Source organism: Cajanus cajan, chromosome 5 (assembly GCF_000230855.2).
Source record: "Cajanus cajan strain Asha chromosome 5, NIPB_CcT2T_4, whole genome shotgun sequence".
Lineage (NCBI taxonomy): Eukaryota > Viridiplantae > Streptophyta > Magnoliopsida > Fabales > Fabaceae > Cajanus > Cajanus cajan.
Genome location: NC_138521.1, coordinates 8,115,975 through 8,139,559, shown reverse-complemented (window position 1 = coordinate 8,139,559; position 23,585 = coordinate 8,115,975). Strand labels below are relative to the sequence as shown.

General features: G+C 35.0%; 2 protein-coding genes across 4 annotated transcripts; one reads left to right on the top strand and one right to left on the bottom strand.

Annotated features, from left to right (window-relative positions):
- Positions 1-4,821: 4,821 nt before the first annotated feature.
- On the top strand, positions 4,822-8,116 carry LOC109809348 (putative RNA-binding protein ARP1). 2 transcript variants are annotated; one of them, XM_020372627.3, is made up of 7 exons: positions 4,822-5,191; positions 5,696-5,890; positions 6,023-6,155; positions 6,432-6,543; positions 6,665-6,704; positions 7,118-7,364; positions 7,453-8,116. In XM_020372627.3, exons 1-7 carry the CDS (start codon positions 5,159-5,161, stop codon positions 7,566-7,568), a joined length of 876 nt encoding a protein of 291 aa, XP_020228216.1. In that variant the 5' UTR covers positions 4,822-5,158; the 3' UTR covers positions 7,569-8,116. The 2 variants fall into 2 exon arrangements, with proteins under 2 accessions (XP_020228216.1, XP_020228217.1); XM_020372628.3 differs by having other exon boundaries at positions 4,824-5,191; positions 5,705-5,890.
- A 167-nt stretch (positions 8,117-8,283) lies between these two features.
- LOC109808324 (granule-bound starch synthase 1, chloroplastic/amyloplastic) lies at positions 8,284-13,022 on the bottom strand. 2 transcript variants are annotated; one of them, XM_020371265.3, is made up of 14 exons: positions 12,867-13,022; positions 12,116-12,483; positions 11,953-12,033; positions 11,751-11,849; positions 11,585-11,674; positions 10,929-10,992; positions 10,743-10,843; positions 10,506-10,615; positions 10,170-10,419; positions 9,902-10,078; positions 9,606-9,797; positions 9,409-9,495; positions 9,172-9,300; positions 8,284-8,819 (listed from the first exon to the last, which is right to left on the bottom strand). In XM_020371265.3, the coding sequence occupies exons 2-14, from the start codon at positions 12,467-12,469 to the stop codon at positions 8,703-8,705; spliced, it is 1,851 nt and encodes a 616-aa protein (XP_020226854.2). In that variant the 5' UTR covers positions 12,470-12,483; positions 12,867-13,022; the 3' UTR covers positions 8,284-8,702. The 2 variants fall into 2 exon arrangements, with proteins under 2 accessions (XP_020226854.2, XP_020226855.2); XM_020371266.3 differs by having other exon boundaries at positions 12,116-12,478; positions 12,867-13,013.
- Positions 13,023-23,585: the final 10,563 nt, after the last annotated feature.

The window sequence follows — 23,585 nt, the reverse complement described above, 5'->3', positions numbered from 1 at the left end:
TACTAATTTAATTACAACATCATGTAATAATTTACATGATCAAGAAAAACTCCACGTGACATATAATAACGTTATTAATTTGTATTAAAAATTAAAAATTTGACAACATATTACTAAAAGATTAGTCAAAATCATAAGATTTCCTAATTAATTATTTCTCTTCTTTGAGCAGCTTCTATTCAATTCAGGGCTTTTTCCTTTTACTATTATAATGTTGAATCAAAATGAGGGTATCCCCTGATCCATCGGCAAATCCAAACTGGGTCACTTCTGCGTTCCATTGTGTGTTTTTGTTTTTGGCTATTGTGATCTGTTAGGCTCAGTTCATATCCCTTAGCAAAGTTGTTTCCTTTTAGTGTTGGGCCTAAAATCTTTCGGCCACACAGAATGCAAAGCTATTCCAAAACTAAACAAAATCAAATTCCAAGCATATATCATTTATTTAAAATCTTTGTTTATCACTGTCATTAATTGCATAATGTGTGTATTTTTTTTGGTAAAGTAGGAAAACTAAACAAAGCACACAGTTCAAGACATAGAGTCTCTCTCTAACGGAAACAAAACAAAATCTGGAGGACTCCTCCAAAATACATTGGAACCTAGGTTCCTTACACCCCAACTAGCAAGCGTATGAGCTACTGAGTTTATTTCTCTAGGGATATGACTTACGTAAACTACCCAATCCCTGGCTAGCCATCGCTGAACACGCCGAATAACATCATAGTGCTTGTGCAGATAATCCCTATCCGTTGGCCGATCTTGAAACAACTTAACAGCTCCCAGGCAGTCACATTCGCAGTTCACCTTCCGAAACCCACCTTTCCAACAAATCGAGAGACCCTCCTCCAGAGCCAACAACTCAGCACGTAACGCATCACCAGTTAAGGCGCTTCGCGAAAAGCCCCCCCGCCACATACCTGCCCAATCACGAATAGCTCCACCCATCCCCATAGCAGAAGTCTCACTCAACCAACTCCCGTCTGTGTTTAACTTGACCCATGGGTGCTCCGGAGGCCTCCAAAGGGCTTGCTCCACCCATAAACGCCTCTTAGCGTTATACACACTGTTCTCTACCATAGATAGTATCATCTTCCGACGGACCGCCGAGATTTGCCAAAGCTCATCATTAAACACCATGTTATTCCTAAAGCGCCAAATCCACCACAATATGATGGATATCGGAATAGCATCCTTGTGCAAGACAATCCCCTTTATCCACTGAAAACAATCCATTATAGAGAAGGACCACCCCACACTGCATCCGCCAGCCGTGAGCACCTCTCGCGAATATAGGCAATCCCGAAGAGCGTGTAGAATGGTCTCATGAGGGCACGAGCAACGCGAGCATGCACCTGACTCGGCCAACCTCCTATCTGCCCGAACCTGATTCGTTGGGAGGGCTGAGTGAAGGCATTGCCACAGAAAGAACTTAATCTTCTCAGGGATCCTTATCCTCCAAAGCTTCTTCCAAACTGCATCCCCCTCCGCTTCCAACCCTGGGGTTAGAAAACGATATCCAGATGCCGCTGTATAGCAACCTGAGATATCACTTCCCCACACAAAGTGATCTAACCCCAAAGGGGATTGGACAACACTCAACTGTTGGACCGAGTTTATCAGTTCGGTCGGAAGAACCGTATACAAGGCATTGAAACGCCACTCTCCACTACTCCAGCAGTCGGCAACCGTTTTGCATAATGTGTGTATAATAATAGTTATCACTATTTATTTATTTATTGTAGGCATATAGTCGGTTGTTAAAGAAATTACTATTACCTTAATTAAATTGGACATCTGTAATGGCAATGGGATGTTAAACAATTCATTCATTCGTTTTCCATTAGTGTAAGAGTTAACGTTAATCAATGTAACATTAACTAAATACATTTACCAGATTCTTTTAATAATATATACATATATTAATAACAAAAGAGATTATCTTATTTAGTGTTTTTTTTCGTCCTTGGAGTATCCAGGACTGGCTCCAAGGTTTAACGCGCTGCATACACAAAGCATGATTCGAACCCCTAACTTTACTTAAGCGTGGATAAACCCTTATCGTTGAACCACATGTTTGGAGTTAATAACAAAAGAAATTATCTTATTTAGTGTTTAGTTTTATCTTTTTATTTTACCCTTAATAACTATATATAATTTTTAATAATTATACAAATTATAAGATAATTTTATTATTATTTTTTTTTGTTTCTCACTCGAAATCTAATAAAAGGAAAAGGGGAGTTGCAGTACCCGATAAAGAAAAGGATGTGCGTTTAGAGGGAAAATAAAAGAGAAAGAAATCGTTGGAAAACGAAGGCTTTGTATATATTCCATAGTCGATGAGAATCTCTCTGTTTAGAACAATGATCCCATTCCATATATTGGCCATGCATGCCAAAATTATCGATCACACCTTTCTTTTTTAAGTTATAAGAACTTAATTAAGTTACACGTTTTATAAATAAAAAAAATTAATTAATTTAGTTAAGAGCATTAAATTTGTTAATAATTTAAATTATTTTTTAGAATTAATTTTCTCTTTTTTCACTTAATCATTTCTCTATTTAATTAGTGATTGAAAGAGAAATATTTATGTGTTTATTTGTCTTCAATTTTAATGAAAAGAAAATTTTTATTTAATTAATTTCAAATATTTATTGTCTTTTATCTAAGAAATTATCAATTAAATTAACATATTTTAAAAATATATAATTAATGCAACTAATAATTAAAATAAAATCTTAAAAAAAATGAAAAGAATATATATACTAACATATAAAAATGATAACTCTTCTAGTAATCACTTTTGATACATCATTACATTCTTTTATTATTAAAAAATTAATAACCTTTTAAAAATTATTATTCTCTTTTAATAATTATCCATCCTACTATTTTTATTATTTGATAATCTCAATTTTTTTTTTAAATAAAATATAAAAACACGTGACACTATATATAATGACGGAAGTAATATATAAAGAACTGCTGTGGCTGAAGGTTGGCAGCGTTTATTGTATTGAATTAATTGATTAAATTTAATTTCTATTCATTGAATTTTATGAAATGGATGATTCAATTATTATTTTATAAACAGTGATTTGACCAAAATCTTCCGAAATGCAATCTTGATTAGATTGTGTGACAGAGACAGTTGAGTTAATTAGTAATTATTAGATTTAAGGACAAATATTTATTTTTAGTATAGAGATTTAAAGATAAATAATAGGATGAAGCGAAAGAAATGTAACTAGCTATGTTTGGGTGTTTCTTTCTGTTCATCCAATTTTTGCGCCACATGCCTCGCTTCCCACTTCTTCTCTTTTCTTATTTTCTCTACCTTTCAACGCCAAACACTTGTTCATCCAAATCTTTATTCCATTTTTCTCTTTTCTAAACCTTTTTTTTAATTTATTATTATTCCCACTTGAGCAAAACAGATAGAGTTACAGTGTATTTCAAATGGTTTTGAAATACGGAAAAATTAATTGATTTTCTACTGTGAAGTTATAGTAATACCGTAAATGGTTGTTTTTATCTTTTTTATGATTTTGTGGGATAGAATTAATTATTAATTACTTGTATCCAAGAACACAGTGTTAAAATTATACAGGAAGTGAAAATGACATTCACTCTTTATCTAAACCAAAGAAAGAAAAAAAAATCATTGTTTACGAGATTTCCTTGTTTCACATGTTTGTGGTTAGCTAGAAGAATCCAAAGTTGAGGAAGTAGAGCGTTATGATCTAAGAAAGAGAACATTAGAAAAAAAGTCATATAGAAATGATGTATAACTTTTGACTGGTTAGTTTTAGGTTAAATAATAATTTTGATTTCTCTAATTTTTCAACATGTAATTTTGGTTTTTTCATTTTAAAATAAAAATATTTAATCTTTCTATTTTTAAAAATATAAAATTTGGTTCTACGGGAATTCAATGTTGATTGATTATTAAAATTTGACATTTTTGTATCATATGTCACTACCTTAGTATAGTTTGTATTCATTTTAATGAATGTTCGATATTTTATTTTATTAATATTTTTTTTTTCATTTTTTAGTTTTTATTTTCAAATATAATTTTACTAAATGTTATATTATTTAATGTGTTTAAATGTTAAAACTTAATTATTAATATATGTTAATTTAATGAAAAAAAAATTATATTCTTAAAATTTGAGAGAATAAATATCTTTATTTTAAAATAGAGATACCAAAATTATAAATTAATAAAAATAGAAGAATCAATAATGTAATTTAAATTTAGTTTTATTGAGTGTCTTCTTTTTTTCAATAAAGCATCAACTTTTGGTCATCAACTAAAGAAAAAATTTTCAGGATCTACTCATATTTATAATTCAATCCTAATGGTAAAATTCCAACTTATATACTAAGTGTGATTAATTAATGATCCGTTAAATTAAATACAACAACAAAAAAATACACATTAGAGAAGTTCATTGTTGTAAGTGAAGTAAAGAAAGAAAGAAGACACATGTTACAAAAAAAAATTCTACAAAATAAAGATGAAACAAATTATTATTCTATGAGGTCAATAAGAAAAGATTTAGCATTTGAGAAGTCGTATGTTCCAATTTCCATTAATCTCTTTGGGAAGAGGTAAATGTAAGTATCTCTGTGAGCCTTGAACTTACCCTTTAAATTTTGTCATAAAAATAAAAGGGTATGAAACAAGTTGTTTGTCTTTTATTAGTTAAATTTTGAATAGCAGAGGTTGTTTTCCTTTTAGTGCAAAACAAACTCTTATAGTTAAGCAATCTTGTTAAAGAAATATATGGTGAATAATGAGAAGTGGAGGAAGGGTGGTTTGGGGATATTTGAATAGTTTGATTGATGTATTAACAAATAAATAAATAAAGTGTCCAAGCTGGAATCTAAAACTTAATTTTAGCCTCCTTTATTATCCTTTTTTGGTTAATAGAATCGAATTGCAGCAGCTTCAGGAACGAGGAGGTTGAAGACACACACGAACAGAGGAAAATATTTACATTGAGAGAAAATCAGAAGCATTAATGAATGATATTATTCATTTATATATAAAAGATTAATGTGAAAGTATCGTATCATGTCCATAAGCCCCATAACCATCCTTAACAGAGCAAGTAGAAGTTCTATGCTCCTAAAATGATACATTATTATGTATGAAATAGCACAGAGAAAGGAAAAAAAGGTTGGTCTTGTTAATTATTATTGATGTTATATTCCTTCTGACATGTGTTGCAATGATTCTTCTGCATTTTGTTATTTGATTTTCTTTTTTCATTTTTCTTCATTCTGTTCCTTTCCACCCTTAAAAGTAATGATATATATGTATAGTTATATAGGAATATCAATGTTGTGGATTTATGTAGTTGTGTTTGTGGATGTGAAAATGGTAGTTAGGACCTTACAAATATCATTTCTACATGAAAGAAAGATGAACATGAACACCAACACAAACACAGACACAAGTGCATGAATGTTTTCAGCTTTTCGTTGATGATTATATCTGATCTTCACAAGAACATGCTTTGTCATCCAATTTTGCTTTTGCTTTTGCTTATTTGAAATTTTGATATTGTAAAATGTTCATGTATGAAACCTCTTATTAAAAAACCTAGTGGTTGTCCAGAACAATATCCTTTATTTATTTTTTATTCTTTTGGCATGCAATACACATAATATCTCCACAAAGCAATTTCAGATGGTGGGTGGTAACAACAATTCGAGGCAACACAATGACACAACTTCTACCAAAATCTTTGTTGGAGGGTTAGCTTGGGAGACTCAGAGAGACACAATGAGGAGGTATTTTGAGCAGTTTGGAGAGATCTTAGAGGCTGTTATTATCACAGACAAGAACACCGGCAAATCCAAGGGTTATGGTTTTGTAAGCCCGTTTTCTTTTTTCTTTTTCTTTTTTTTTATGATTCTCATGTCTCCCACATTGTCATATTTGCTTGTCCAATTCATTTGGCATGTGGTCTTAGACAATGAATCTTTGGTTTTGCTGTTATCCAAGGTCACATTCAAGGATCCAGAGGCAGCAAAAAAAGCATGTCAGAACCCCTCTCCAATAATTGATGGGAGGAGGGCAAACTGTAATATTGCATCTATTGGTGCAAACAAGAATCGTACACAGGCTCCACAACATGGTCTCAGTTCCTCCATTTTCCTTTATCCTATTACAATTTCCTCTTTACAATTTGTTTTTCTGTATTTATATTTCTCCTTAAACAGTTTGAGTTTGAGTTTTTTTTTCTTTTCTTTTCATTATAATCTATCTATTTATCTCATATGAAGCAGGAAATTACATGCCACCTTTACTATTTGGTTATCAATTGAATATTAAACAAATGTTTATCATACATGACATTATTTTTTTATTAAAGAAAGAAGAATTGAAAAGCAACTTCATAATGTGGATGCAGGACGGTTTAGAGCAGCACCTGGTGTTTTGGCCTCACCTGCTTATCATGGCCCCTCCTCAACACTTGTCCATCAAAACAGTGGGCAACACACACTTACTTATCCAACTTTTGGGTAACATGAAAATACCACGAGTGGTTTTGGTCATTTTTCTATTATGCATCTCAATTTTCTCCCTTATTCCTACATTCTGTGTTTTTTCTTTCTGTCTGATCCTGCTTCTTTGCATTTTTAGGGGATATACCGGATATTCACAAGATAATATGTACCCCATGGTAGGTGTTTGTGCAACAAATGCTTAAAAATAATTGCAAAGTAAATATTATATGTATCTAAGATATCACAAGTTGTTTAGATACAAATTAGAAGTTAGAAGTGTTTTTAAAAAAAAATCAATTAAAAAAGAACTCTCATTATTTTCAATAGAAAAGTTAAAAAAAAAAAAAAACTTTTAAATTTGTATCTAAACAAACTGATACTACACTATTATTCAATTACAAATGTTATTTATGAAAAGTTTTGAATTTACAATCCAATCACGAGCAATACCATCGGTTATTTCAGATTAATTGATGGTGTAATTTTTATTTTTATTTTTATTTGTTTGCAGAGAAGTTGAACTCATACTTATATGTGCATTGCATCTTCTTCACTAACTTTGCATACTTTTGTGTGAACAATTTTGCAGAACTGTTATGGGGTATATGGAGGTCAACCGTTCTCAACTTACTACCCCTCCAATGGGGCATCTGGGCCAGTGGGAATTGTCCATAACATTTACCCTTTTTCTGCTCAATATGGATACAATAGCCAAGCTCAAGGTTTTGGAGTCCAATATCCCCAAATGATGCAATTTCCAATCGTCCCTAGGCACTATGGCTCAGCTGGCACCCTTACATTTCCCTCTTCAATGGCAATGCCAACTATTAGTGCAGGTAAAAAGGTTATGTTATTTTATTGATATTGTCTCTTTAACTATCCAATTTAAACAAGAGTACATTGAGGGATAAAATAATGTAACAGTTACAACAACAGCAACTACAACAACAACAGAATTGATAGGAACAAGTGCAGATGCTTCACAAACCACTAGAACAACTTCTGAGCAAAATTCCTCAGCTGAATCACTACAGAAATAAATCAATGATGTCTTGTAAGGCTAAATATGCTGAAAGGTGATGAAAAGGGTTAAGAACCAAGAAGGGATGACATTGACTACAAGAAGCATGTTAAGTACTGATTCCTAAAAGAGGTTGAGATTACCAGCTACGTATCAAGAGAAGTAAACCAATAACTCAACACGGAACCGTTCATTTAAGGAATTGGTAAATGATGTGCATTACATAAAGCTTATGCTACTAATCCACCTAAACTAATTCTTAATACATGCTCTAAATATAGCAGCTTTGTACTCTGGTAGACTAATTTTACTAAACATTAATGTCTTAGGCGTACGTACCAAGTAGCATCCAATGACACCTTGTTCATATGAACAGTAAATGGGTTCTTAAGGTTTTAAAACCTTTGAACCCAGGATTGATTAGTCATTAGAAGGAAGATACTGAATTGGGAGTTTGGGACAGCTCAATCTGTCAATTTACCGCGTTAATTTTCAATGCATGACAATAATTCTCATGTGAAAAGCTAACTAATGAATAATACGATTATAAAATATAAGTTATGTTGATACTACGTTGCAAATAAATCCATATAATCGTATGCCGACAATTTTAGTTCTTGGCCATTCCGCTGTAGAAAACCATTGTAGGATCATATACTTTAACTAGATCGTACAGTAAAATGTTTGTGGGATCAATGCAAAAGTGACGTTCTTTTCATCTAGTTAAACGTGCCTTAAAAAACAAACAATACTGAACTTTTTTATAACTTCACATGGAATTTTATGTCGTAAAATTACGTTTAATAAAAATAAACGCAACTTTTGGAGCCAAACAGGCAGATGCAATAAGCAGTGCAAGTTACATATATAGCACAACTCCTTGTTTGCCCAACATAGCCTGTGTCATATCTAGACTACTAAGAAACGCTTATACTTCTGCTGATCTTGAATACATGCACTCAAATAGTGTTGAAATCACTCCGTAGAGTGAATTACCCTGATTGGAATCGTGTAATCTTCGTGCCCATGTAAATTTCTATAATATATTTTGGAGAAAACAAAAGGTAGGAGAAAAAAATAATAATAAGCACAGGGCTGGGGGAACTTTATGAGACTCAGACAAGGAGAGGCTTCCCTCACATCTTTGTTCTTATTATGGAGTTGCCACATTCTCCTTTGCCAGTGGAGCAATTTCCTCTCCATCAATTCCAGGTTGACTGCCAGGAACTCCCAAGTTTAGCAATACTTCCTCCCACTTCTTAGCAGGTCCCTATTTCCAAAACATATTGTCATATTCAGTTACTAAGATTAAAGACAGAAATATGGTATCGATTAGCAGCTTTATAATAGTTGTCGGAAAAAATATGACTATATGAGAAAATAGTCTATGTAATGACTGTGTAAATAGTTTTTGCAGTGTCATCCAATCATAAATCATCATGTATGAAAAGTTTATTGTCTTTTATAAATATTACCTTAAAAGTCTTACTTTATCATAATTTTTTATTGTTTAACAGGAGAAAAACCCTTTACACTAATAGTGCATAGAAATTAAACTCAAAAGTAAAATATAAATCTCGTCACAGCTTATGGTGTACCACTCAGGTTTTGCCCTCACTCACCTTCCATGAAAGATCTTGAGCCATGCAATTCTTGATCATTTCTGTAAAAGCTGGAGTTCCATAGACTGCAAGGGCCCTTTTGACAGTCTTTGCTATAGCATCCACATCCAAAGGATCCACAGCATCACACTAAAGCAAAATATTGAAAAATAAGATAATAATGGTTAGTGATTAGAACTTCAGTTACTGAGGACATGCTTGCAGACTGTGAACTGATAGAAAGTCTTAGTATATTACTTCAACATTGAAGGAACCCATCTGAAATCCAGTAAAACCTTCTTCGACAGTGTCAACTAATCCACCTGTTGAGGCAACAATAGGTACCTAGCACAGTGAAGAATAGAAGTTAAAGAAAAATGTTAAGGATAAGGATTAGAGGAAATCTAATAGCAGCAAATAATACTAGGAATGAAGGATTGTTGCAGGGATTATACCGATCCATAGCGCATAGCTTGTAACTGAATGAGACCACAAGGCTCAAATCTGCTAGGAACCAATATAAAATCAGCTCCAGCAATTATCATGTGGGCAAGGGGAACATTGAATTTTGCCACTCCTCTGGCCTTGTCAGGGTACAATGTTTCAAGTTGCTGAAGCTGTTTTTCCATTTGTTTTTTCCCTGTTCCCTAAGACAATAGCATAACATAGTTGAATGAGATCTGTTGTTCCTCATTTTAAGAAGGATTGAGAAATTGTGTTTACTTTTTCTCTTTTTTCATTTTATACTTACTAGGGCTACCAACTGAACATTCTCCTTGATAAATTGAGGAATAGCTGCGGCAAGAATATCAGAACCTTTTTGCTCTTCAAGCCTACCAATGAAACCAATGAGTGGAATATTTCTGTCAACTGGCAATCCAACTTCAGCTTGGAGGGCTTCTTTAAGAAGAGCCTTTGCTTCCAATACCTAATTAGGGGAATATGTTATTTAGGTATTTCTCTTATGAGCCATGACGCAATTTAGAGATACTTTTAACTCTTGAAAAAGATGTTCTTACTGCTGAAACATTGTATTTCACAGCTATGTATTTGTCAGTGGATGGATTCCACTCTTGAACATCCATGCCATTCACTATTCCAACAAAACGACTATCAACTTTGCGAAGGATGTTATCCAACTCCACTCCTTTGTCTGGACCTGACACTAGTTCTTTAGCATAGTTTGGACTAACAGTTATCACAAACCATGATTCTAAAATCCCAGCTTTCATCCAATTGATTTTCCTTCCAATCACTGGTTTAACATGTCTGCAAGATTAGAACAACTTCAAATAGTTATAATTTGTAATTGTATATGATGGTTGGTTACAATTCATAATTTACGAGCAACATACCCATCAATAAAGTCAAAGGAGCTTTTAAATTGGTCTGGGAGATTTAGAAGTGAAAAGTTCGAGAATGCGAATCTTCCTTGGTAAGCAATGTTGTGGATACAATAAACAACCTGGTAATGGTAGCAACCAGAAAGAAAATTTGAAGAGATTGTGAGTTGATCATGAATGTTAAATAAGGTAAATAACTAAATATATAATAGCACTACAGAATAACAAGCCAGTGTGACTTAGACCTACTCGGGCATTCTTATAGATGCCCACTGACTGGTACATAGATTTCAAGTAGCAGGGGAGAAGGGCAGTGTGCCAATCATTGGCGATGAAAATGACATCTTCACCTGCATAAAAAGAAAATAAACATCATACCTAAAAGATCTTCTGTTCTTAGCTTCAAAGAACTTCATTTATGACCTTAATCCATACCATATGGTCCAGAGAAATATTTATTGGAATTAAGATTCAGAACCCTTGGTGCCTCCAAAGCTGCCTGGAGATTAATTAAAAGAGAAAAAAATAAGGAAGGGGAAGAATAGACATTAGGTGGAGATAAATTATTATAAGAGCACGTATTACTTTATCCATCATATAAATCAAATGCAAGTAGCTTTAATGCACCCAGAACTTCCTATTACTACTAATAAATATGTTGCAAAGAGAATATCTTCAGTGGATTATCAAAGAGCACATATAACTTTTTCTATTATATTACCCCGTCAATTAGTTCAAAAGTTTTTAAATTGTCAACTAGTTAAAAATTATCTTTCGCACGACCTTTAAAGTAGCTATTATCAAAGTTAACAAACTTGCATACATGATAGTTTGTAATGGGATAAAAGTGTAGAAAAACCTATACACTATTAGTAGTTTAGTACACATACCATTATAATCGATTAAAATGTGCCATACCCCATGGAAATAATATAATATCTAATAATTTATGTAGCTAGTTGAAAAGTATATTTCAGGCAAAATATTAGTCTTCTATTCTTTTATGGTTGGAATTGGAAACCAAATGCATAATAAAAACAGCAATATTAGTGAACAGAACTCTTGCAACTAAAAGGATGCCGATATTGAACCTGGCAAAACAGGCTAAAACGTAGTTGGTTGTCATCGTAATCATCTCCTGTAGTTTGTCCATAAATTTTGGTTCCAGTTTTCCCCCAGACCTTGAAGTTCAGTCACTAATAAGTATCCGATGCAAAACAGTGAACGGATGGCAGGAAAACTAAGAAATATTCCAACCTTTGCAAGAAACAACGGGTGATCCACAAAGACACGGTCAACTCCCCTCTTATAGCAATGGAAGAAGCGAACCTTTTCTGTTTTATCTCCTACTTTCACCTGTAACAAGAATATAACAACGCATTTAACCATTACACAATTTGGCAGAAACCTCTTCTACCAAGATAAAAATGAAAACCTGACTTCTCAGGACAGGATATACCTCAATTACAACACTTGTATCCCATGCATCTTTGTATTGATCATAACGAGGCGCAATAGTCATAACTCGATGTCCATTAGCCTAAAGAAGGATCAATTAGAGAGAGCCTAGCTCTCACTAAACCCTAAATATGCCAATAAATAAACAATAACAGCAAGCTTACTGCCAATGCCGGTGGCAGACCTCCAAGAACATCTCCTAACCCACCGGTTTTGCTCCATGGACCCACCTCCGTTCCTACAAATATCAAATTCATGCCACATATGATTATACCTGTAGGCCTGACATTCTTGCTTTGAAGCCCCTTCTTCATAGCTTGTGCTGCATTAATCTTAATTGGGGTTCTGTTAAGCAGCTCATCCACCGGGTTCAAAATTCTCAGCCCATTATGAGTATTGGCTTGTTTTAGAGATCTAAGTCCCATAGCTACTGCTTTAGACTCATATGAAGCAGTTGGTCTGTGGTGGACATGAGAACTTCCAGAGACCAGGTTACTTGAAGCAGTCAATGATGCCATCTTTGGTACCTACTCTGAACAACAAAGATTCTTTCAGAATCACACCAACATTTCTTATCACGTGAATTTTAGATCTAACTCAACCCCATAAAACTGATTTGTAATGTGAAGATTATTTCGTAGTTATACCCTCTAGTTTGATCATATCATAGTAGTAGATGTAGAATCTCCGACAAAAAAATTTCTTAGTTACACAAGCGAAATTATTCTATAGTAATGCATTTGTACTTAGTGTTATGAGTTCAAAGTTGAAAGTTCTTAGCTAGCAAATATATTCAAGAATGGTAGCATAAGAAACCATGATCTCATGTTGACACTTGACAAAATGGCACATTAAATAAACATGACTAAAATAAAGAGAAAAAAGAGTTGAAGTTTGGAATGGGAAGTAGCTAACCAGACAATGAAGCAGAGAGAGAGGTAGTTGGAGTTTCTGGAAGTTGTAAGGTTAAGGAGAAGGGCAAAGCATTAAGGAGAATTATTGAATTGTTTCTAAACGATAAACAGAAGGGTGCAACATTTTGTAGAGTGGTTGGTACCTTCCACGTGGCAAGCAGAGAATGATTCTTGTATATTGCATCGCTTAGCCACCTCAAACGCTATTAGCGGCTTACATCGTTTTAAGATTTTAGATGTTTGTTTATTGGGACCACGTTGCTGCCTTTGATAATTGGAATATGCCCTCGTACTGAGTAATAATAATAATAGTCTTCAAAAAATATAAGCACTTTTTTCGGATTTGGGGGATTCTTTAATTATATGACTAATAATAGCATTTTAGAGGGAGACTTTTTGCGCAAAATAAAAAGAGGGAGACTTTTTTCTTTTATGAATGGTTTTATGGGTTAAATCACTAAAGAGTTTTTTTTTTTCTTTTTTAAAGTATGATTGAACACATTTATGAGAGTGTTTTTATTAAAAATAAAAAGAAAATTGAAAAAAAAATCTTTAAATTTGTATTCAAATATCTCTTTAGTGTTATTAGATATTTATTGTGTTGGTAAATAATGTTGTTACATAAATAGTATGAGAAAGCGAGTCTTGAAAGTAATAATAACATTCTATCAAGTGTAATCCTTAAAGATTGATTTTAAAAATAACCACTTAAATATGTAATCGTAATTAAAGGAGGAGATGAAGATATTTCAATTTGAATCATGAAAAGCAATTAAAGTTGGATCAGCTTTGAGTCCAAAAGTAGAGGGGGATCTTATTAAGGTACTAACAAAAAACATTAGAGTTTTTGCTTGCATCCAAGCTACATGCTTGGGATAAATCCTGATTTCATGTGTCATTGATTAACACCAGACCTTTGAGTAAAGTCAGTGACACAAAAGTGAAAGAAGTTTGGGAAAGAGAAGTGAAATGCAATTTAGGAAGAAGTTAACAAGCTCATTAAGGCAGGTCATATTCAAAAAATTCAGTATTCAACTAGATTAGCAAATGTTGTGATGGTAAAAAGTTAAACAATAGATGGAGGATGTGCACTAATTTTATTGATTTGAAAAAAACGTGGCATAAGAATTCTTATTCACTTCCCAACATAGATTATCCGGTAAATAGGACTTCAGATTACAATTATTAAATGTTATAGATTTGAATAATTACTAGGTTTTCTCAATAATAGTTCTACTAAGAATTCCTCGGTGACAACCCTTTTATTGGAGTAAATGTGAAAACCTTTTCTTTTAATTTCTAAAATCTTTTTCTTTTAATTTTTAAATTTCAAATAAGTAAATGAGAGAAAATCATTTTATGAATGAAAACAAAAATAGGCAAACTATGGCTACATCGAGTTTGGAGAACTTGCTAGGTGCCAACGCTCAAGTGGGCAATGTATACATCGGTTTTAGACGAAGACGACCAAGTGATTTAGCATCGATAGATATTTGATGTTGATGTTTTAAAAAATGCTATAAATAAATAAATAAATATTAAAATTGTTCTGACCAAGTGATTTAGCATCCAGTTCAAGTTTGCGTGTGTTTGATGATTTATTTAAATACGAAAGTGTATTTTTAAGACTTGTTTATAATAGGTTTCAAAAAAAACAAAAACACTTGTTTATAATAATGACGTCCGATTCGATACGTTTAGTTATCAAAAGTTTAGAAAGAGGCTTAAGAGGGGATATTCCTCATTCCAAAATCTTGCGAAAAAAATAAGGCAAGAAGAAAGACTAATTTTATTTTTATCTACTTTTATGTTGATGTTAGTATATATTTCAATTATATTTTACATATATCAAGTATATTTCGTGCTCAAACTTAAAAGTATTAACTAAGTCGTACTATTAATAACTCTGCACCAATTAATATGTTTGTTTAGTGGTAATCTCACTTTAAAACACGTCAAATATGTTTGTTTTATCTATAAACAATGTTTGACACAATTATAATTTATTCGTATTTTAGTTAATTTTATGTCTATATAAAAATTTACTCTATTAGATAAAACATGAACTATTATCTTGTGTGAAAGTATTTTTAATTTTTTTATGAGGTGAGAGACCCTCCTTTCTTTTCCTTTTCCTTCTTCCGCTCTCACCCACAACACACTCTACTTTCACTTCTCTTTTCTCTCATTTTTACTTGTGGTGTGCTTGGTGGCTGAAGGTGCAAGTGGTGTGAGCTGATCTTCTTCTCCATAGACAGATTTCTCAAGCTTCTTCTCGTTCCCGTTCAAGTTCATTTCTTCTCCTTTTTCTTTGTCTTTCCCGGAGCTCGGAGCCATTGAACCGAGGTAAGGGAAGCTAGTTTTCTTAGCCGATTCTGTTGGAGATGAGTTCTTAAACTCATTGTGTGGATGATTTCTTGAAGATTAATGGTTGTGTGTGATGAAAATTTGTTTTCGGAGTCTTTCGGGGTTTCGGGGTTTTGATGAAAAATTTGGAGTTTTTGATGATTGATGGTTGCATATTGAAAATGAGGTGTTTTTCGTGATGTTTGATGAAAATGTGGACTTTTGGATGAATTGCATGTTGGATTTCTGGCTGTTTTTGCAGGATTTGGTGAAATTTTTTGAAAATTGAGGGTTGCTGCTAAGCCTCGCGCTGGGCGCAGTTCTTCGCGTCGGGCGCGTGACCACCAGGAGACCCCTTTTGGGGAAGCCCGCTGGGCGCAATGATGTGTGCACCGGACGAGCTTGGGAATGGGAGTCTCTGGCTGGCCCTCGTCGGGCGTGACTTGGACCGCGCCGGGCGCGATATCAGCTGTGCTATGTTTTGGGTTCTTCTGGCTTCGCGCTGGGCGCGCCCCTTTGCCGCGCTAGGCGTGAGACTCCTTGGGAGTCTCTACCATGGGTGCGCTAGGTGCAATTCAGATTGCGCCGGGCACGAGACCTTGGGAGGTCTCTGCCTTCCCCACGCTGGGCGCGAGTTTGGGCACACCGAGCGCATGAGACTCCTTAGAGTCTCTACTTGGGCATGCGCTGGGCCCAATTTATATTGCGCCAGGCGCATGAGAACCTTAGGCTCTCTGGCTGGGTCACGCCGGGTGCGAGCACTCTTGCATCGGGCGCGCTGGCCCCTGGTACTCTGTGGTTGAGCCGCGCTGGGCGCGACCATGAGAGCGCTGGGCACGTAGGATGATGATGACTTATATACTGATAGTTGTTGATTTAAGCTGAAACTGTTGATAGATGTTTTCTTATGCCGAATTAAGCTGAGGTTGATGAATATGCTGTGCTGACTAGATGATAATGCTGAATAATGATGTTAAGCTGTAATAGATGTATATTGTCGTGTTGAACTGAGCTGCTATAGATGATTTTAATGTTGAATTATAATATTGTTGTACTATAGAATGTTGAGCTGAGTTGTAAGTAGTAAGATGTGTTGAATACTACTTAGCTATGTTGTATGCTGATTTGCTGTGCTGTGTTATGAGTTGTGTTAGCTGAGTTGTATGTTGATTATTAGCCACTATTGTGGTGCTATTATAGCCACTATTGTGGTGCTGTTATAGCCGCTAAGTCGGTGCTGTTATTGCCGCTATGCGGTGTTGTTATAGCCACTAGAGTGGTGTTGTTATTGCTGCTATGCAGTGCTGATATTGCCGCTTTGCGGTGCTGATATTGCCGAATGCTGTGGTGTAGTATAAGTTGGTTGATGTGCTGATAGTTGTAGTTGTTTACATTCATATTGTTATATATGTATGTTGATTTTCTTATCACTAGCTTACCCTTTGTTGTTTCCATGGTGTTTGGACTACAATGATTATACAATGTATGGGAGCAGAGCAGGGATAAGTTGGTGGCTAGAAGCAAGACTGTAGATGGCAGATATTGCTGATTTCTTTTGATGTTTTGTTGATTTAGCTACTTAGTGTAGTAGCATTTGATGTATTTTGTACACTTTAACTCTATCCAGACTTGGACCTTGTATATGTATATATTCTAGACCCTATATGTATACACTTGTTCCTTTCTGTGTGGTGTTTCTAGTGTGATGTGCGGTGTGTAGTGACCAGCTGGGTCGTTACAAGAGGAATTTTAGGGATTATTTTAACTTTATATCTGATTCAATTTTTATTTATCATAATTATTTAGGAATTAAATTTTAATATTTTTAAAATAAATTATTAATAAATAAAATAATTTATTATAAATATAAAATGTAATAATATTTAAAAATATCTACTTACTCAAATTTTAAATATAATTTATATATTTAAATATATTATTTACATAACTAGTATTTTAGTCTTTGTATTTCACATGTTAAATATTTATTATATATAACTAAAATTTATAATAAATTATATATAAATAAATATTATATTTAAATATGTATATATATATATATTTAAAATTTGTATAAAAAAATATTTTTAAACATATAAATTATATTTTTAAATTTAAAATAAATAAGTTATATTGTAGCACAACATTATTTTTATCTATTGATAATTTATTTTTAAAATATTAAATTTAATTTATAAATAAATATAAAATTGAATTGGATAAAAAATTAAAAAAAAATCTCTTAAAATAATTTCATGCAAAATAGTCATTTATATTTAATATATAAAAATTAATTAATTTAAATTGTAGTTATATTTGACCCATCAAAATTTTAATGACAAAACTAAAATTTAAACCTAAAATTTTGTAGGTTCTATTTTAACTTCCACTACTAAACTAATCTTAGTGATTAAATTTTAATTATATATAATAAATATATAATATGTATTACACAAAAGTAAAATACCAGTTAAAAAAGATGTAAATAGATCAAATCATATATATTATAAATATATTAATAATTTAACCCTAAACCAACCATCCGAAACTTCCTCCAAATTTAACCCCTTGAGAATGAGGACAAGCAATTTTCCTCCAAATTTAACCCTTGAGCATGAGGACAAGCAATTTGCAAATGGACAATCGTAAACATGTTGAACCAGAATGGTTGTGAATTGTGATGGTGACCCATGGGTGGGGCTAATGTACCAAAAGGAAACATAGCACGAGTTGCTAATTAGATGCTACCAAAAATACCCTTCTAGTGCACATTCAAAACTTTCTTTGCTCTCCATCATTTTATTTTATTTTTGGTGAAAAAATACAAGCCAGAGGAATAGAAGCCCATAGGGAAACAAACATGAGCTAAATCAGCTCTTAGAACATTATTAATACAATAAGGAGGAATCTCCAAAATCTGGAGAAAAAAAAATTGTAACAACTTGCTTGACCAACACATCTACTGATTAATTCGGTTCATGTAAAATATGATTTCAAGTGATGTTTCCTTGAAATGAATGAATTTTATTAATAAGATTGTAGTACGGGTGAAACATGCAGCAACCTCTTGAAATTAATTTAATAGCAACTTGTGAATCTGAATCCACCCTTATGACTTATCTTCCTGAAGTTTCTAAACCATCCCAATTTAAGGCCAATGAAAATATCTCTTAATTCAACCTCAATAACAGAACATCTCCCAAGGTTTACTCCAAAACCACAAACAAAAACTCTTGTATGGTCTCTTACAACACCTCCACATGTTGCCTTACTACCACTCTCAATAACTGCACTCCATCATGCTATCACATCCGTTATCTAATTATAATTAGTGTTTCATGACTTATTTTAGTTTCTAAGTATTATGTAACTTTTTTTATAATTAAGAAGAATAACTTTTTGTCATCGAATTATTTCATTTGAAGACTCCTAAATAGTACAAATGTTTTGGGTATTGTTAGATGTCAATTTATTTGAATTGGTTATTTAGAAGAAGACATTTAATTTGTTTTTCAAGCCTTTTTCTTAATTTAAATATTAAAAAAATAGTTAATTTTTTGTAAGTAATATAATTAGTAAGTTATTTTTTATATTTATAACTATTTAGCTAATTAATCTTAGTCATATTTGTTGTGCTAAGTGTAGCTTATATCAAGTGAAAAAACCAAGATTTGAGAGAAAAGTACAACAAGATCTTATTTTGAAGGAAAAATAGGAGGGAGAAATAAAATGATGAAAAATTGGTCGTCCAAGTTTTTGTGTCCTAGCCAAATTGAGACAATAAACTCTAAAATTCGACTCAAGCATAATTTGACTAGGTAAAATTATGTGATTCGGCAAAATTATTACTTCAGGATGAAAAAATCTTATATATTTGGCTAGATGATTTTTGACAAAAATAGGACATTTTTCCTTTTACAAAAGGAAAAAAAAATTAGATTAATTGAAAGGAAGTTACTCTCAAAGTCTCTCTACTCTTGGACTCTCTCTTTGGAATTGAAGTTTGACATTAGGAGGGAATTCACACCAATTGCTCTTGATCTTGAATAGCAAAAGCTAAAACAAGTGATGAAATAATTTATAATCTTGAGTTGTCACTTTTAGTACAAGTAACTAACTTTCTTTTTTGTTGGAATCAAAAGTAATCAATCAACTTCATGTATTTCTATTGATCAATACATCTATGATTATCTCTATTTACTTCTGTACTATCCGTACCGCAAAGCCGAGCTCCCAGCTCGGCATCACAGCACATGACGACCTTGGATACGTGCTATATGACGTCAGCTCGTCACTTAACCAGATCATAACTGATCTCAGGAGATCTCGGCCCAGATGAGATCCGCTATCTAATTAGATCACAACTGATCTCAAGCCCAAGGCCCAACGCAACCCTAATTCATACTAAGGTACGTGCATTACTTATACGAGACACACTCATACAAACCCTAACTTTAGCATCGGAGTCTCTTTTGCAGGTACCACCCCCATCTTGGAACACCAACGTACCAGCGAAGGAGGCTCAACGATCTTACTTGGCGGATCATCTCTACAACAGATCTCCGGTAAGAACATTTGGCGCCCACCGTGGGGCACGAATCCACGGCCACAAGGTTAAGCGAACCTTGAGGGAAGAACTTCTCAGTAGTCACCCCAGCGCTCCACAGCGAGTTCATGTCGGCCGAAGCACTCACATGGTCCAGTCGCACCTGGGTGAGGCCCTTCCCGAAGCGGTGAGCTATGTACTGGCTCCAAGAAGCCCCTTGCGATGAACCTGACAGCGCCGCTGAGGTTGCAGGCGTGGCTGTAGGGACCTCGAGACCCGGCCCCTTACCGCGAGCCTCAACAGAAGCGGAAACGGGCGTCTCCTGCTCGGCAACAGGGGGGTCCACGTCTGGCACCTCCAACCTCAGAGGCACCTGGACCTCAGTAGCGTCCCCTGCCTGCAAACACCAATGCCATGTCAAAAAAGAAAGAAAAAAGAACAACATACAAGATAGAGGAAAAAACAAAGAGCGAGGCACTCACCACGGCGGCCTAGGCGACCTGCTCAGCAACCGGGGCCTCCGCCTCGACAACTATCCCTGCCTGCGAAGAGCGATAGTGCCTCAATAAACAAAAACAAAACCAACATAGAAGAAAAGTCCAAGGAGAAAAGACACTTACCTCGGCAGAAGGAGCAACTTGCTTAGTAGCCGCCGCAGCGGCCATTTGGGGAGCCTCCCCAGGCGGAGGGCTCCCAGTGAGATCGACTGCATCAGCATCTGCAGCCTTGGAGGTCACCTCCTCCACTCCGCGAGGGGTGGAGGTCCCCCCGACCTCTTTCTCGCCCTTCTTTCTTTTTCGGTTGACCTTCAGGGGGGAAATATCCTCCTCTTGAGGCTCAGGGACCTCGAGCTCGGCAATGTTATAGCGGTGCTTCAGCTCACGCTACTTACTTTTGCCCATTATGCCTGCAAACACAAAAAGCAAACCACATCAGCAAAAGAAGGTTCCGCAAACCCTAGCAATCTAAAGAAAACGAAATACTCACTCTCCAGGCCCCGCTCCTTGTACGCCAAATTCGCAAGCGACAAGACGAGCTTGCAATCCAGCGGGCGAGGAAGCGCAACAAGGTCCTCAATGGCGGCCGTCTCCGCAGCCGTTAATTTCACTTGGCCTACCCCATGAAACCTAGACGGTTTGGGGCACCAGTAGAAAGGGAACCTCGGCAAATCGCCGAAATAAAACGCCTCATCCTCCAAGGGATCGACATCCACAAGGGCGACCCGGAAGAACTCTTGTTTGTAATTTTTGTATGACTGGGAGTAGAGAGTAAATAAACCCCCATCCCTACTCCCACTCAAGGACAACACGCCATACGGCGGAACGCCTATTTTCAGTTGATAGAAATGAAGAAAGACAGGAAGAGACACCCCTATTCCTAAGATCGAACACAGGACTTGGAAAGCCCTCAAGAAACCCCAACTGTTGGGGTGCAACTGGCAAGGAGTCGAGTTGACAAAATTCAAAAAGTCACACTCAAATTGTGTGAAGGGAAGGCAAACTCCCAAATCCCTAAAGAAGCATTGGTAAACGTAGAAATGGGGAGGGTCAGTAGACTTCCCCATATACACGCCCTCACCGGCCTGACAAGGTTCAAGCCAGATCATCCAAGAAATGGAAGGGTCACAAACCCTGTACGATCTCAAGATCGCATTAACTTCAAGAAAAGACCGGAAAACACTTTGGGCCTCCGCCATCTCGCGCCGAACCCATTCGTACCCAGGAATGCCTGGAACGAGGTCCGTTGGAGGCGCCACCTCCTTCTTTTTCCCGGCGGTGGCCGTTCCGGTAGCCGCCGCCTTGCCCCGCGCCTTGCCCTTACCCTTGGCAGGCGCGGAGGAACCAACACCACTCCCTCCAGCCATGGAAAAAACAAGAAAGACTCGAAGAAGATTGGGAAAGAAGGAAAAAGAAAATTGTAGAAAGGAAGTACCTGGTACTCTTCCTCAGAAAACAACCCTAACAATGACTGGGTTACCAGAAACGACGGCGAAAACAGAGAAAATGGAGACGGAGGACAAGCGAAAACGGGAGAAACAGCGTGCGCAAGAAGCTAAAAGAGCGAAAAAAGAGTAAAGTGAAAGGGGAATAGGCGCGACGGAGAGAAAAGGGGTTCTCCCAAATTCAAAACGGTCACGCCACGTGTCAGCCCAGGGACACGTCTGACGACACATTAATTGAAAACCATCACGACAAACGCGAATCATCATTACATAACCGTCACCCCCATTAACGCGTCACTTGCACGTTCTCGGGAAATGACCAGTCATGACACATGGCACCTCGGTAAACATGCGTACGCGAAGGGTCACAGCCACTTGACGAGCTCGGTCTTAACTCCTCGACCCACGGTCTTCGGAGCTCAGGGGGCTAGTGTATTATCCGTACCGCAAAGCCGAGCTCCCAGCTCGGCATCACAGCACATGACGACCTTGGATACGCGCTATATGACGTCAGCTCTTCACTTAACCAGATCATAACTGATCTTAGGAGATCTCGGCCCAGACGAGATCCGCTATCTAATTAGATCACAACTGATCTCAGGCCCAAGGCCCAACGCAACCCTAATTCACACTAAGGTACGTGCATTACTTATACGAGACACACTCATACAAACCCTAACTTTAGCATCAGAGTCTCTTTTGCAAGTACCACCCCCATCTTGGAACACCAACGTACCAGCGAAGGAGGCTCAACGATCTTACTTGACGGATCATCTCTACAGCAGATCTCCGATAAGAACAACTTCCATTAGTGATTTTCTTTTACTCTTAATGATTCTCTCATCTTGATTGTTTGTGACATGAATTATGATATTGGATTGATGGAAAAATAGTCCTTGGATCAAGAATTGAATTGAATCAGCAATGAATTAGATTGTTAGGAATAGGGTTCAACTCATTGGACTTATAAATTGTTGAACTTAATGCAAGTTTTCTTCATTAGTTATGCAAGGAATTAATGATCTATGAAGATGCTTAAAACTAAATATCGAGAAATTAGTGTTTAGATATTTAAGTCAATTCCATTGATGGAATATATATGAGCTAAGAGTGAATATTAGATTAAGGAGTATATTAAATCTTGATTGGTGAAGTTTGATCTCAACAGTCTAAATTAATTGAAGTAAATCCGACTTTAATACTTTTTGTATCTTATCTTTAGCTTTGAATTCCAAATTACATCTCAAAATTATTGCCTTATCTTAATAGAATTGTGGATAGTAATTTTTTACTTAATTAATTTAAGTGTGAGATTGAATTAATATTTGTTAAGACCTCGTGGAGATGACTCATACTCATTACTGATTATAAGTTGATATTGGTACACGTGTCAAAAGATCAACAGGTATGAACTATGCACAAAAATAGATATTTATTGTGATTGGTTAAAAATTAAATAAAAAGTAATATAAAACAATTTAGCAACGATCATAGTATTTACGCAATAAAATAAAATAAAAATAAAATAACAATCGTGTTTGTTATTATTATATATTTAGTTTCATCAAATCTATGCTTATTTATTGGTACTACAAAGAATTTTTCTAGTTCATTTAAAAATAAAATATTACTTTTAAATTTTAATCATGATTCAATGATTAAATTAGAATAGGATCCCACTCACCGCTATTTAATTAAAATTTAATAATTTTTTACCTTTTTTTTTAGAATTCTTAATTAGATTTTAAAATTAAAAAATTATAATTAGATACTTCATTATCTTATATTATTGCTATTTAGTTTATGTGATTATAGATTTATTTATAATCTGTTAACTTATATATAATAAATTTTATATCTCCATACTCGGATAACTATATTTAGGG

Excerpts from the sequence above, each read along its gene's own strand:
- LOC109809348 (XM_020372627.3), top strand. The coding sequence starts at position 5,159 with ATGTATGAAATAGCACAGAGAAAGGAAAAAAAG. Across the intron at positions 5,192-5,695 it reads CACAGAGAAAGGAAAAAAAG|CAATTTCAGATGGTGGGTGG; the intron begins GTTGGTCTTGTT and ends ATCTCCACAAAG. Across the intron at positions 6,156-6,431 it reads TACACAGGCTCCACAACATG|GACGGTTTAGAGCAGCACCT; the intron begins GTCTCAGTTCCT and ends ATGTGGATGCAG.
- LOC109808324 (XM_020371265.3), bottom strand. The coding sequence starts at position 12,469 with ATGGCATCATTGACTGCTTCAAGTAACCTGGTCTCTGGAAGTTCTCAT. Across the intron at positions 11,850-11,952 it reads ATACAAGTGTTGTAATTGAG|GTGAAAGTAGGAGATAAAAC; the intron begins GTATATCCTGTC and ends TTCTTGTTACAG. Across the intron at positions 10,616-10,742 it reads GCATCTATAAGAATGCCCGA|GTTGTTTATTGTATCCACAA; the intron begins GTAGGTCTAAGT and ends TACCATTACCAG.